Raw genomic sequence first — 13,627 nt, forward strand, 5'->3', positions numbered from 1 at the left:
GATAGACCAGATACCAAGTAAATCAGATAAGAAGTGTGTCTGTGACTGAGCTGAAAGCTACCTCCTTTTCAGCACAAAGGACAGCTCAGAGAATCAAATCTACCAACAATACACTCAGATATTGATACATGTCTTCATGTGTAAAAAATTTCAACATATAAAAAGCAAAGTGAGCAGTCATACTGAAGTACCATATCCAAATTGAATATAACTGCACTATAATACAAAAAGACAGACTGTCCTCTAATATCTTCAAAAACTAGGCATAGAGTGAATGAGTATCCCCACTATGATGGCACCTACAGTTTATTCAAGTCAATCATGTTTTCTATTCATCTTCTGCATACAAAACCCAGATAATGGTTCTGACATTTTATGCTGACCTCTGATCAGTCACGTTCACTTTACCTTAGTTGATTTTGTTACTTTTCTGTTCACTAATTTCATAAGTTTTGTTGGTTGCTAGTATGTTCCATTTTATTGCATATGAATTGTTACGGACTCCAGAAAAGAATAGTGGTAAAATATATCACTAGTAGAGATCCAAATAAAACTAACAAACAAACAAACAAACCCACCTCTGCCATCTCCTCGAAGCAGCCCCCGGCCGCAGCAGCAGGGTTGTTCTCATCTGTCATCTCCATGGTGTCCTCCAGCAGCCCCAGGAAGGTGATGGACAGCTCATGGACATCCAGGATGTTACTGAAGATCTGATCCAGATCCTGAAGGAACAGGCACAGTTAGAGTTATACACTTATACAGCTTACTAATCACACCAGGTTGTGAATTGTTTTGTCTTATGGACGTCCAGGATGTTACTGAAGATCTGATCCAGATCCTGCAGGGACAGGCACAGTTAGAGTTATACACTAGCTTACTTATTACACAAGCCATCATGGTTGTGAATTGTTTTAGCTGAGAGTATGCACCTGACCCCATTGCTGTTGTTCTGATTTTCTACTATCTAAATGTTTGATCTAATTCATATTTGTACTGGCCTGCTGTTTGTATTTAAGCTTTGTTTACTTAATTTCTGTGAATAGTGGGCGTCACCCCACCTTGATGGAGGCAGGGGCATGGGGACTATCGAACTCGGACATTCTATCTTTATCTATATGTTACTTTCTGAGAGTTCATACTGTGTATTTTTAACTTTCTTTGGATGCTTAAGCCATCTGCTGGATTAGAGTTCGTATAACAATTTTAATATAAAATATGACTGATTGAAGTACAGTTTACATATTTGCCAGTTGTCATTGATCATCAATCAATCAATCGATCAATCAATCAATCAATACTGTACAGTACAGACCTGCTCTGAGAAGAGTTTGGAGTTGACAGCCATGGGATCCCTGAAGACCTTGATGATCATGTTGAGGTCCCTGATGTACTGAGTCTCCTCCATGATCAGTTCCTTCACCTGGGGATGGACAGAACACATTGGTCAGGCCTCCTTGCTTCATCATGGCTCTACAATTAAACTTATACCTTTTTTTCAAAACCAAACTACAACAATTTGCCTTGTTGCTTTTATTTATCTATTTATTTCATTTATGTCATCTTTACCCAGGGTTGTCCAACTCAGTGCTATTGCACTGCTTTGCAGTGGAGCCCTGCATAAAAAAATATGGGACGACATGGGAAAAAAAGATAATTTAAAAATTTTTCAAAAAGTCTTGGGTAAAGATAAGGCCTTACACAACATAACATAACGTTTCAGGGTTGTAGCTTTAAAAAAACATATAATATCACTGTATAGTAGCTGCACCAAGTTGTTGTGAATCATTAAAAGTCCTCTATACTGGACAATTGTTGAATAGCTTAAAACTTCCATAATGGGAAGTGTGCTGAATTTTTTTTTGGGGGGGGGGGGAATAGGAAGGGGCAATTCTGAAAACCAATGAATTAAATTCGTGTGGCCTCAACATCACACAAGATCAGGATGGCACAACCAGATCTCACCTGCTCCTCAAACGACAGGGACCCCCTGCGGATGGGCGGTGGTTCCTCCTCCACGTTGGACAGGCTCATGTCCTCATCTTGGTGGAACATGTCCATCAGAACCTGAGGAGGATGGGGAATTGGAAACATTGTCATCAGTACAACACAAAAAGAAATCTAACTTCTTCCTTTCTGCACCAATTTTTTGAGAGATTTTATTGTATTGAGTGTGTATGTGTGTGGGGGAGATTACCTTTCAAAGTTGATTCTAAATTATCTAATACATTCCATCAATTCAAATGTCACAGTCGCAGACTACTGACCAATCTAACAATCTGAAAGATAATCTTCACGAAGAAACAGAGGACAGTCCCAAATGTGCATATGAGCACCCTTACCTTGTCAGCACACATGGCCACCTTGATGTCCTGACATGACATTTCCCTGTGCCGGATGTTCTTCACATAGTTACCTGCCAACTGCAGAAATCGGTCATGTCAGTCGGACTACATTATTGACAATAGTCTTTTAAAGGGATATCTTAAAATTAACTGCTGCCATCGGTATCTCTATCAGCAAAATTGACAATTCTGCAATCTCTAAAACATACAATACTGCTCAAAATGACGCTCTGTTCACCAGATACATCAAAAGGGATGAAGCAGCTCTCACTATTATGTTTTGTGTAATGTATGTAAAATTATGCGAATAGACTTATAAGACTCATTTGGACTTAAGGCTAGGCAAGACACTCAGAGTTACTCATGCAGAACGATTTCCGAGTCTATCCGAAGGGGTGGAGTAAGTCAATGCCCCCTGGGTGGAGATCTGATAAGCCATGGAGGTGGATAAGCTCTACATTAACCTGACCCCTCTCCTGGGACAGGCCATGTTTGGGCCAAGGTTTGGACAGCACATTTGTAAGTCAAAACTGGTTAAATGACAGAATCAAAGTGACAGAAAAGTGTGCAAAGAAGTTCAGATAAAGAAGTCGACCAGTTCTAACGACAGTGCCCACCAGTGATTTTTTTATATAGTATCTTTGCCTTCCCGTTCCTACATCATTTCATATTTGACTCGGCCTTTCCTATTTTTTGAGGAAGGTGAATAGTTACAGTTGTTTTAAAAGTAGGAAATCCTTCGATATATCTGTACTTTTTTACTTCAACTATGATAAGAAAATACATTGAAGAAACATAAATTGCTGCCAGCTATTGCCCTGATACGGTAACCGTAATATTTCCATACTTCCACAAAACATCATCCACCTTTCTACATAGCCAAAATGGATCTGTCCACTGTAGGGAGAATACATTGTTTAATCAGTAAACAGTCCTTTCTTATCTCAAAAGTTTGTTAATTTGGCCCATATATGGAGCAAACTCATGTTCCAACAAATATTCAAGAATATTATTTTGTATTTAAGTGCATATTTGTGACCATTTTCGTCTTTTTACTGCATCTTTTCAAGCCAAAGCAAGACAACATGATACGTCTAAAAGACGCGCCATGTGTTTTCAATCGGCCAGGCTCCGGGCCGGCCCGGGAGCATGGGGACCCCCTGGGACATTGATTGACAGGGATATGATGACTTTTGCATCTCATCTGACTTCGGGAATCGTCGGAAACCAATAGTATTCCTTTTTTTGTAAGATTAATTCACGGCATACGTTCGTGTGACACCATATTTGGAAGTGCCATATGCTGGGGGAGGGGTGTGTGCCTGGTTGTATGTATTGAGTTTATGGGCTGTACCATTCCTGGGGACCACACGACTCCCAGATAATTTGTATGAAAAAAAAGCATATTTCGGTAATATCTTCGTCATATATGTGATTTGGTGAACAAATATTACTAACAACCTTAACTTTGTGTTCACATAACTGCTAGTGACCATCATTTTGGCAGTATTTTGATGTGTTTTTAAATAACTTTAAGACAAACGGACGGCAGTCTTTGAAACCGGAAGTTGAGATTCGGCCGTAATTTTATTCAAACCTTTGACTATTTCCTTAAATATAACTTGATGGATGTTATGTACATATACTTTTGTAAGTTGTGTCCAAGTTTCGTTGTAGTAGGATGAAAAATGCCTACGCTACAGGGTTGAAAAGATAGTAACCCCTACGTGCCCCCAGACCCACGCTGGGACACTCTGGGGGCACCTTAAAATAATGTAATCTGTATATATTATTTTGTCTGACCCTTGCCTCTTCCCTCACATGACCTCAATGAAAAGCAGCCTGCTGGCCGTTTTGAGCTTTCAAAGGTTTAAAATAGGAAAAGACAGTGTTTTATCATCCTCCAACAACAGAAAGCCAATAAAACATATACAATTTTACAATGCAAGTGTAAGACAAAGAAAGAAGTAAAAAGTCAATTTTGATCCACATGGCATTCCCTAGCAATGTTATTACTTAAGTTTTGGCATAGCAATGCATTCCATTTATAACCATTGTTACCAAAAATAGATCTCCAAGGACACACACACTAGGGGGGCTCCATTGCAATCTTTACTTCAAAGTTGCCTATTTTTGCAACAAAACCCGAAGATAGACATAGAATTAATGGATAAGACACATCAGCAAAGTAATCATGCTGCCGGTTGATAAGTCTAAGCCAGAGCTACTACAGTTAAAACAATCGTTTCTCATAAACACCTGTCCTATAAATAGTACATGCTATAAATAAATAAACAAATGCAGCATACCTTTAGAATATCAGCAGAGATGTACTCCAGCACAGCCACGACGTACAGGGACACCTGCTTGTCAACCGTGTACCCCAGCACCTCCTGTGGGGACAACAACATTCTGGCTCTCAGTCACAATTAACCGGGCTCTTTTAAAGATGTCCAGGGCGTGCAGTTGATGTTGAGAATACCACACAAAATTGTAGAATTAAACCCCAAATACTTGATACATTATACCAGCACAGAAAGCAATGGACGATGCTTTTCAGCATTACCGCCTCACAAACAGTAAAAAATAAATAAATTTACGGGTCTTAGTGGCAAATGTGCAGATGTTGACACACAGGCGGACCAAATCCATCCATGTTTTTGGTACCCCTTTTGACAGATTAGTCGTGAGGCTCGGTGGGCGTCAATCCACCTTCATGGAGGTAGGGGCATGGCGACTATCGAACTCGGGACCTACTGATTCCGATTCCAACGCTCTAGCCATTGCGCCACACAGACACAAACAGTATAGAAGATGTATTACTTCCTATAAGTATCGTTAAGCGGAAGCTACTGTCATAATAAAATTCAGTAGGGACCCATTTATTCGATAAATGTAGAGCTATACAATGATAAGCATTAGATAAACAGGATAGTCTACCACAACGCAAGTGTTGAGCAGCAAAGACGTCCTGCATCTGAGTTTCTTTGGCACAATACAGTGTGATTTATGCTTTAGTTTAGTATTTCAGCACATCAAGGACAAACCTGCATTTTAAGCCATTAACGATGAATTAATGAATTAATGGTTAGGTTACGAGGAAAGAGGTGAGTTTGCTAAGGAGAAGACCTATTTCTTGTGCCAGCTATGGAAAATCAGCTGTTATCAATGCTACACAAATTTAACAAGGCTTCCAAAATGACCTTTATCATTGTTAAAAAGTTATGGTTTAAGTTTGTCCAAATCACAAAGATGTATACACCCTAGGGAAGAAAGAGCCAGCAATCAATGGTATCTTTTTTGTTTGCTAGTATGGTTATACAGGAAAGTCTCTTTCCTATAATGTTGTGCGAGTAAAAAGTTGTACAACTGGCACGTAGTCCTTTAAGTGTACCTCAGACTCACTTTAAACATCCAATTTTGTATATCAGGACTGGTGATATTGGGACGGCAACAGCTTTTTCCCCATATAAAGGGGAATTTTATGGTCATAGAAAGGCTTCTTCCTGATATCATGTAAATCACCCACAACAGCTCAGAGGTATTTACACGATATCACAGAAGGAGTCCCCAATACCTTCAGCGCATGTGCAAAGCCAAGCTAACTCCACATCTGTGCAGCATGTCTATCTGCCTGACATTCTACAGTCATGAATACATATATAACCTTGTAGCAGGTTGGAAATGGGTCTGTCTGAAAGGTGATGACCTTTCAACATGAAACGGACTGTACTGGATAAAGCACTCTCTCCTGCAGATCAATGGGGTACATACTGAGATACAAAATAGTAAGAAATAAAGCTTTTAATAAATAATAATAAGAAAATACCTTGTCTGGAGTTTGGAGAATTTCTAAATTCAAGTGCAGGCTAAGTGGCTAATACTTTTTATAGCATTTAGTTGCCTACTATTTTCAGCTTCATTTGAGACATCATTTTGATTCTTATTTTTCTATAGGTCTACAAAACATTATTTCAGAGGACTCTAATGATTACATTGGTTTTCTTCTGTATGAAACAAAATTAATGAAACCATACACATTGGAGAAATGTACAAAAAGAGGAGAAGTAGACGGTACCTTGAGCAGTGGGTGGATTTTGTCATGAGGCAATACGAGTGGTGACTTCTTCTTGTACCTGTCGGGAAAAAAACAAACATATAAACTTAATAGTTTTACTGATAGTCGTGAGCAAATCACAGTTGCAGGAGATGAACATGTTCAATAACTTTGATCAAGTAAAGAATCTTTTTGCAGCATCTACCAAAAACTAATCAAAGGACATTAAGCCTGGTTCATGTTTTACATGTGTCAAAACCATGTAAAAGTGACTAGGCTTCTTCTAGGGAAGGGAAAACGGGCATGTGTCCCCTTACCCAAGGGCGCAGGTTATCTGAAATGCATAAAATTCAGAATCAGATTGAGCAGGGACAGGGTTGGACAAGTCCACTAGCCGGATTGTCCCGGGCAAGTGAAAGTGCTGACCGGGCAAGCACATGTCCTACCGCACTCAAGTACGATTTTTCCACGAGTGAGATTTGATACTAGTCACTTTACACCGTCATGGAATCAAGCATTAGACAACTCAGAAAAATAGAGCCAATAATAAAAGAATTGCTGGAAGTGAAAATACATAGAAAAACACCATTTAGATTTAAGGCAAGTACTTGAAGTAGTAAGTTGGTTCGGGCTATTCGTTTTATGTACCTGCACGATAGAACAAGTGAATTTTACAAAACTTGTTCCGCTGCAGTACCATAGCAAGCTGCTAGGGAACCCAAAATCTAATCCTTTCAAAGTCTCATCAAGACCTACCCACATATCGAATATCAAGACAATCCATCTACGCATTCTGAAGTTATACTGGTTGACTATACACACATATAATTACAAACAAAGTGACACACACACATATGCTACAGAAAACATAACCTTCTAGCGAAGGTAAAAAACCTGACTGAGTATGAAATGCACATAGCTTCATTGTGGATAAATCAGTATCCCCACCTGTCCAGTGCTGACTGTGCATCACCGATGGCCCACTTGTCGATAGGATGAGGAAAGGTGCGCTGGACCCTCTCCTCCACATCCTGGACCGTGTGAGGATGACAGGAGCACAGCATCCCCAGCAGCTGCAGGATCAAACCCTCGATGTACTCCAGAGCATCGTCACGCGCCGTCAGGTGGGGGTGCACCTGCTGCTGCACCTGTAGTAATAAACAAACACCAGAGTCACCAACCTAGGATTGATCTGTTCAAAAATTTGTACTTTCCTAGAGTGGAACTTGTTATCCCCAAGTACAGTAGGGGTATCTTCTCTGGATAGTTTTAAAGAACGCTTCCAGATAAATGTGCAAATGTTAAGTGTGACGGGTCGCTCATTGTAATATAACCAGCTGCTGCCGCACCGCATGCCTGCGAAGCTGGTGCTCTTTTGCCAGGACAGGTGGAGAACACAGAACAAATTTGGATCAAATGAATTAGGTAAGTAACAATAAAAAGTTCCTTTCCCTTTTATAATAGCGATGAATAAAACCTATCAACTGCAATGTGACATCTTTATCATGTATTTTGTTGTTGTTATGCAAATAGACATCATTCTTTGAAGTGCAACCCACTTTTTTTAACAAGCTTGCTCAACTTGCAAGACTAAGAAACAATTTCTGGGCACTGAACTAGATCGGTGGGAGATGTGGGTGCCTATGCTAAGTGATGGCAGTGAACACAGAACAGAGGTAGAACAGTAGAGGCGCTCTGAGACAAGGTAGTATTCGGACATCTGTATCTGTATCTGTATCTACCGGTATAACCGCCCTTCGGCGTAACACACCAGCTTCGCAGGCATGCGGCGCGGCAGCAGCTGGTTATATTACACTGAAGGACCCGTCACACCTAACTTTTGCACATCTATCTGCAAGTGTTCTTTAAAACTATCCAAAGAAGATGCTCCTACTGCGCATGGTGATACTATTACTAGACAGTGTAATGATGTGAGCTAGAGAACCTGGTGGTAGAATGGAATTCATGAAAAGCTCTCAGTGATGGAACAAGAAACAGAGTTTATCTTCTTTTTCTTTACTCGCTCCCATGTTCCACAAATCTGTGTGACCAACAAATATAACAAGACCCCGTGGACCCACACTCATACCCATATATGGTAAAGGAGGGGACAGGTTCATTACAGCACAAGATCACACATCCTAATTAGATGTACAAAGACAACAGTGACCAGTCAGTATAGACAGAATATGCATGTGTGCTGTGGTTAGTATGGTATACATGTACATGTACAATAGTTCAACTTCTTCTTCTTTTCACCCAATTGCCAACTCTTGGCACGTACAAATGCATCTTGGTAACTTATCATGAAGTAGACAAGACACAGTAACTTATCTATACATACTCAAAAAGCATTGAACCAGTCAGCATTTATATACTTCTATCATAAAGACCATTTCTTTGGTTTATTCAAACAAACCCATACTAGTAAGTTGATAAGAGATTTGACTTGGCATAATTTCTTAGCAACTTTGGAAAAGGTGTCACACTTTACCCAAATGCAAAAAAATTCCTTTCTCATCTCTGATCTTTTCCAACCAAGGCACTAGTTAGGCTGCTAAGGCAGTCAGTATCTGTATGGCATTACCGGACTTGTATATACAGACTCCAAATAACTTTCTTCATTAGAAAATCTAAGTTTGGCCTAAGCCCTTTAATACATTTGATTCTGTAAACTGTGAAGTTGCCAGGGACCTGAGTATGGCGGTTACAGGCCATGTGGGGCTGGTTGGATGATGCTTCTGTTTCAAATGAAAGGTGGAGGTCACCTCAGCCAACCTTTATCTGCAGCTAGTAAGTATGTTCAGATTGCCGCTGCTGTGCCCAGATACGTCAGCCTTTCAACTGTGCAATCACGCCGATGGCCTCTGGCCTCTTTAGGTAACATGTAGGAGGAATGTGTCATTAGGTGTATGAGGTCAACTGTGTGGAAATACAACATACACAATAAAACCTGAGGGAAAGGCTGTCAACTGAGAAAATATCACAAGATGGTACACCCTTTCAGATACCAATATTGTGATACAGTTTGTTTTAGCAAGACCCATTCAACATTTAGTTAACAGGTTTGTTTCTAGAGTAGAAAAGCCAGCAACAGAGAATAATTAGTAACTGTGGACATTTAATACCTATGTGGCCTTCACCTATGTGTAATGTGATAAACCCTGGTGGTAGCCATCAATGCCCAGAACATGACGTAGAGTCCCAACTGGAATCCTCAGCCTTTTATTTCCTTCAATACAGATTGACGTCAATCCCTCTGAGCGCTCTGACTGAACTTTATCTTGCAATCAAATACAAGCATAAAAATCAATCTATCATAAAAAGTCACAGAAACACCACTTTTGCATATTAAACGCATATGAAAGCTAATGCACACGCAATAGTTTTTTTTATGTATTTATTTATTGGTTGGTCTGTTAGTTTGGCTGCATCATAACATATGTTGCCTTGGCTCCCTACGCCCAGTAGGGGTTATCACAAAGGGCTAGTCCTAGCACTGACGCAAGTATGGAAGCTTTGAAGCACAGAACAAAGTACAGTCAAACCTGTATTAGCGGCCACCTTTGCATAGCAGCCACCTGGCCATAGTGGCCACTTTTTGTTCGTCCCTTGGATTCGTAATGATTAAGAAATAGGCTTAGCGGCCACCTGTCCAACGCGGCCACGGCCACATGATTTCCGGTCCCGTTGATACAGAAACACTGCCTATTGCAACCATACTGCAGCCTTATGTCACCCTGCACCGAGTTTGAAATTGTAGTTTGTGAGGATTTGGAGTTCCTGACAAGGTCATTTTGGCGGTAGCAGAAGATATGCATACCTTGAGCATTAAAGTGCAAGTCTTTGTCGGTGAATTTACCGATCAAGACAATGTTACTTGGTAGAGAAAGATTAGTGGGAACTTAAATCATGTGCAACTTGCTCGTGGTCAATTTATCAACATTTTCTCTATAGTGGCCACCTGTCTATAGTGGCCATATTTCTCAGTCCCTTGAGTGGCCACTATAGACAGGTTTGACTGTATGTATGATGGATATCCACTGAATTGTACCCCAACTCCCAAAAGCAATAAGGTCTAGAAAGGATTCTAACTCCTCTACTGCAAACAATGTGTTATTTATAAATGGGTATTCTTATCCTTTTCACAAATTTCCTAATGCATTTAGCATTCTTAAGAATACCTTATGCATATGCCTTGCGTTTTATCCTAATATTACATGCCAAAAGTTACATCCAAAGTTAATGCATGGCCCCTAGGTGACAGCCTGAAAGGCAATAGATTAGATCATCTACTAGAGTGATTCTTGTCTTTTGAAAAGAGTCAGTCATATCAGATGACCAACAAGTATGCCAACATTCCTGTATTGTTCAGGCAGCAGTGAACGCTAGGATTAACCAGCTGATCAGGACATGTGTAGGGATCCAAGGCTTTTGTTCAAAATATTCTTGCGGTGTTTGGTTACAATTTTCTTAATTTTTCATGATGGCTATCATGCTTGTAACTGTAATTCCAAAGCTTTTCAACAACAGAGTGCCAAGGATGCAGATGTAACTTTTTTTCATTATCAATCTAATTAAAGTTTCTTGAAATAATGATAGTGAGTGAGTGAGTGTGAAGTCTGGCACAAAAAGCAACACAACAAGTGTACATTCTATGCCATAGAACAACCAAATTGTTGCAGTAAAGAAATAGTCAGGAAAGCTGCAGCTCAAAATGAGTTTATCAGCAACATGCTGTGGAGTTTTATTTCTATTTTCAGCAGGCCTGTGGTGAACTTGGTTTACCTCGATGATGTAATCTATTTTGCAATCAACAGAAGGTTTGTTTACCACCTACACACCTGCCGTATCAAGGCTACTTTTTGATCAAGTTTCCTTTCCTGTTTCTTTCAACTGACATACTTTCTAGTTAAGTCCAGTCAACTGGGTTTACCTGGGTGATATCATGTTCTATTTTGAGACGAATGCTTGTTTTTTATGACACACACACCTGGCACTACCTGGCTCACCTGGGCTGATCTGACTGTAATTAGGCTTGTTACATGTGACTGCCATGGTCATTGTTGTTGTTTGCATTGTTTTTTTTTTTGTTTTTTTTTCTCCATTTGTAACACGTCCCGGGTAACGTTACCATCTCTTGTATGAAAAGAAATATTGATAGATTTATTATTGGGGCTGACCATTTAACCCTGATTAGAAAGTTGAAATACTCTTTGGGGGAGGGGGACTGGGTTGACACTGGGTATCACGGTACAACTGGAGAGAAACACACCTCCCGCTACAGTGGGCGTGGTCCAGGAAGACCCCCAATAAAAAAATCCGTCTGTGCTCATAACGCTGCCCACATACAGGGGTGTGCGTGCACGCGCCGCGCACACTCACGGGCAGCAAACACCGGCCCTGGGGCCCGGCCAGTTCACCCAGACACCGCCTGCGTCATGCGGTGTGCAAACAGGGGCACCATACAGACTACACAGCACGGCACGGCCAAGATCGGGCCTTTGGTGAAAATCAAAACTACGGCATACATAAGGGGATCGCATGGACGATTAGTGAAAGTTGAAAATCTGATGGGCGGATTTACCTTGCGAAGGGCAGGCACGATCAGCCCGTGCCATTTGGGCGCGTTCTCCTCGCTGTCAAAGTCATACGTCAGAGCGTCGGTGATTGCTCCGGCCGCGGAATACATCGTACCGTCCGATCGTTGCAGCCCGATCCGCTAATCTTTCATGTCGTGCCGTTGTACGGAAGAAAACCCGAGCTGGAAAACCTGCTCGATCGGGGTGTCAGGCCCCCCAGTCAGCAGGAGCCATTGCACCGCGGGATTCCCAGATAGATGCACCTTCTTCCTGTCAGTCTTGTCGACACCACCGAGGAAGAGACACAGATATTTGCTGCAGGATCTTAGCGTTGGTACGGCATCGATGACTTCAAATTCAGGCTGAAACAGAAGGAGGGACGACTCCGAGAAAACGAAATCATGAAAATTTTCGTCTACGGCAAACAACCTCAGTGCGCAAGTGATTTTACCCACAATACAACGGGAGGTGCTATCTGACCCGGAAGTGTTCTCCGTCTGGCTATGTACTTTTTTCTGCAATTCGGAAAAATATTGGTAGATGACGCTCTTGTATTTGCAATTTCGTGGGCCAATCTCCAAGCAGATGTAAAAAGACAAAATTGTAAGGCTTCTCAAGCTGCTGGTTCTGCCTAGCACTGGACTTTTTTAATCGCCCGGTGTTATGCGGGACCAAGATTTTGAGAAACTTCACAATTTTGCCCTTCTAACGTTAACGTTATATCTGCTTGAAGATTCTCGTAGGCTGCAGTAGACCAATGTAAGACCATGTAATTAAGGTGCATTATCAGTGTCACTGATGGAAGACAATGGATGTTGTCTGACACGTCTGACCGTTTCCAAAACCATATGCAGTTGATTAAATGGTTTTACGTGAGCCTTCCCCAAAACAAATAATGTTAGCTCACATATGGTCATTTTAGTTTTAGACTCAAAATTTTAGTAGTGTAATGTCAATGACCTGCAATCCTGTTAACCTGCATGACTCATCCATCCATCATATTCATATATATCCTGCTCAGTCATATGCGTTGTCCAGTCATACCAAAATATGTTCCAAATTTTTCTCTGTTTGAGCACAATAGTAACGTTAATATGACTATTCTATACATCTGTGATTACTTGAAATACTTCTTCCTTCTAAACTAACAACAACAGCTGGAGTGGGCATGATGTTAGCCTGGTATCCAGCCGTAATATAGCTCCTGAGTCTCTTCTCTCCTCTTTGCAATTAACTGCGAAGAGGAGAGAAGAGACTCGGGAGCTATATTACGGCTGGATACCAGGCTACATGATGTTGCAATAAAGGTCTTTCATTCATTTGACAAACTGTAAAATAAAACAACTATGAAAAATGACAACCACAAAGAGAATTGTTTATAGAAACATGAAATTTACTGATAAAAGACATGAGACTGGTCACAGTGTTGACCTACATGTATACAGTAACACACCATCACTGCTCTGTGTGTTATATGGACAGACATAAGGTAACTAGCTTTCAGAGCACATGTAGCTCTGTGGAGCAGTTGCGGATTAACATTTAGGATCCTCAACTTACACACAGGACAGAAGGACAGGCTGTTGCTGAGGGAATAACACTGTAGCTAGCTTACAAGCAGACTGATGGTACAATGTACAACAATG

The 13,627-nt window shown here is 40.9% G+C and overlaps 2 protein-coding genes across 3 annotated transcripts in view; both read right to left on the bottom strand.

Annotated features, from left to right (window-relative positions):
* Positions 1–12,456, bottom strand: part of LOC118424528 (son of sevenless homolog 2-like) — a 34,464-nt gene extending 22,008 nt beyond the window's left edge. The window contains exons 1-8 of one of the 2 annotated variants that reach the window (XM_035833120.1): positions 11,987–12,456; positions 7,348–7,547; positions 6,421–6,478; positions 4,652–4,735; positions 2,340–2,420; positions 1,963–2,064; positions 1,313–1,420; positions 579–722 (exon numbers count right to left, since the gene is read on the bottom strand). In XM_035833120.1, the coding sequence (XP_035689013.1) occupies positions 579–722; positions 1,313–1,420; positions 1,963–2,064; positions 2,340–2,420; positions 4,652–4,735; positions 6,421–6,478; positions 7,348–7,547; positions 11,987–12,091 (882 nt within the window). In that variant the 5' untranslated portion in view covers positions 12,092–12,456. The remainder of the gene's footprint in view (positions 1–578; positions 723–1,312; positions 1,421–1,962; positions 2,065–2,339; positions 2,421–4,651; positions 4,736–6,420; positions 6,479–7,347; positions 7,548–11,986) is intronic. The other variant, XM_035833128.1, reaches the window with a different exon arrangement.
* Positions 12,457–13,365: 909 nt separating this feature from the next.
* Positions 13,366–13,627, bottom strand: part of LOC118411514 (protein transport protein Sec23A-like) — a gene marked incomplete in the record, with an annotated part of 12,992 nt that continues 12,730 nt past the window's right edge. The window contains 1 exon segment of the mRNA XM_035813824.1: positions 13,366–13,627.

Source organism: Branchiostoma floridae, chromosome 1, assembly GCF_000003815.2.
Source record: "Branchiostoma floridae strain S238N-H82 chromosome 1, Bfl_VNyyK, whole genome shotgun sequence".
NCBI lineage: Eukaryota > Metazoa > Chordata > Leptocardii > Amphioxiformes > Branchiostomatidae > Branchiostoma > Branchiostoma floridae.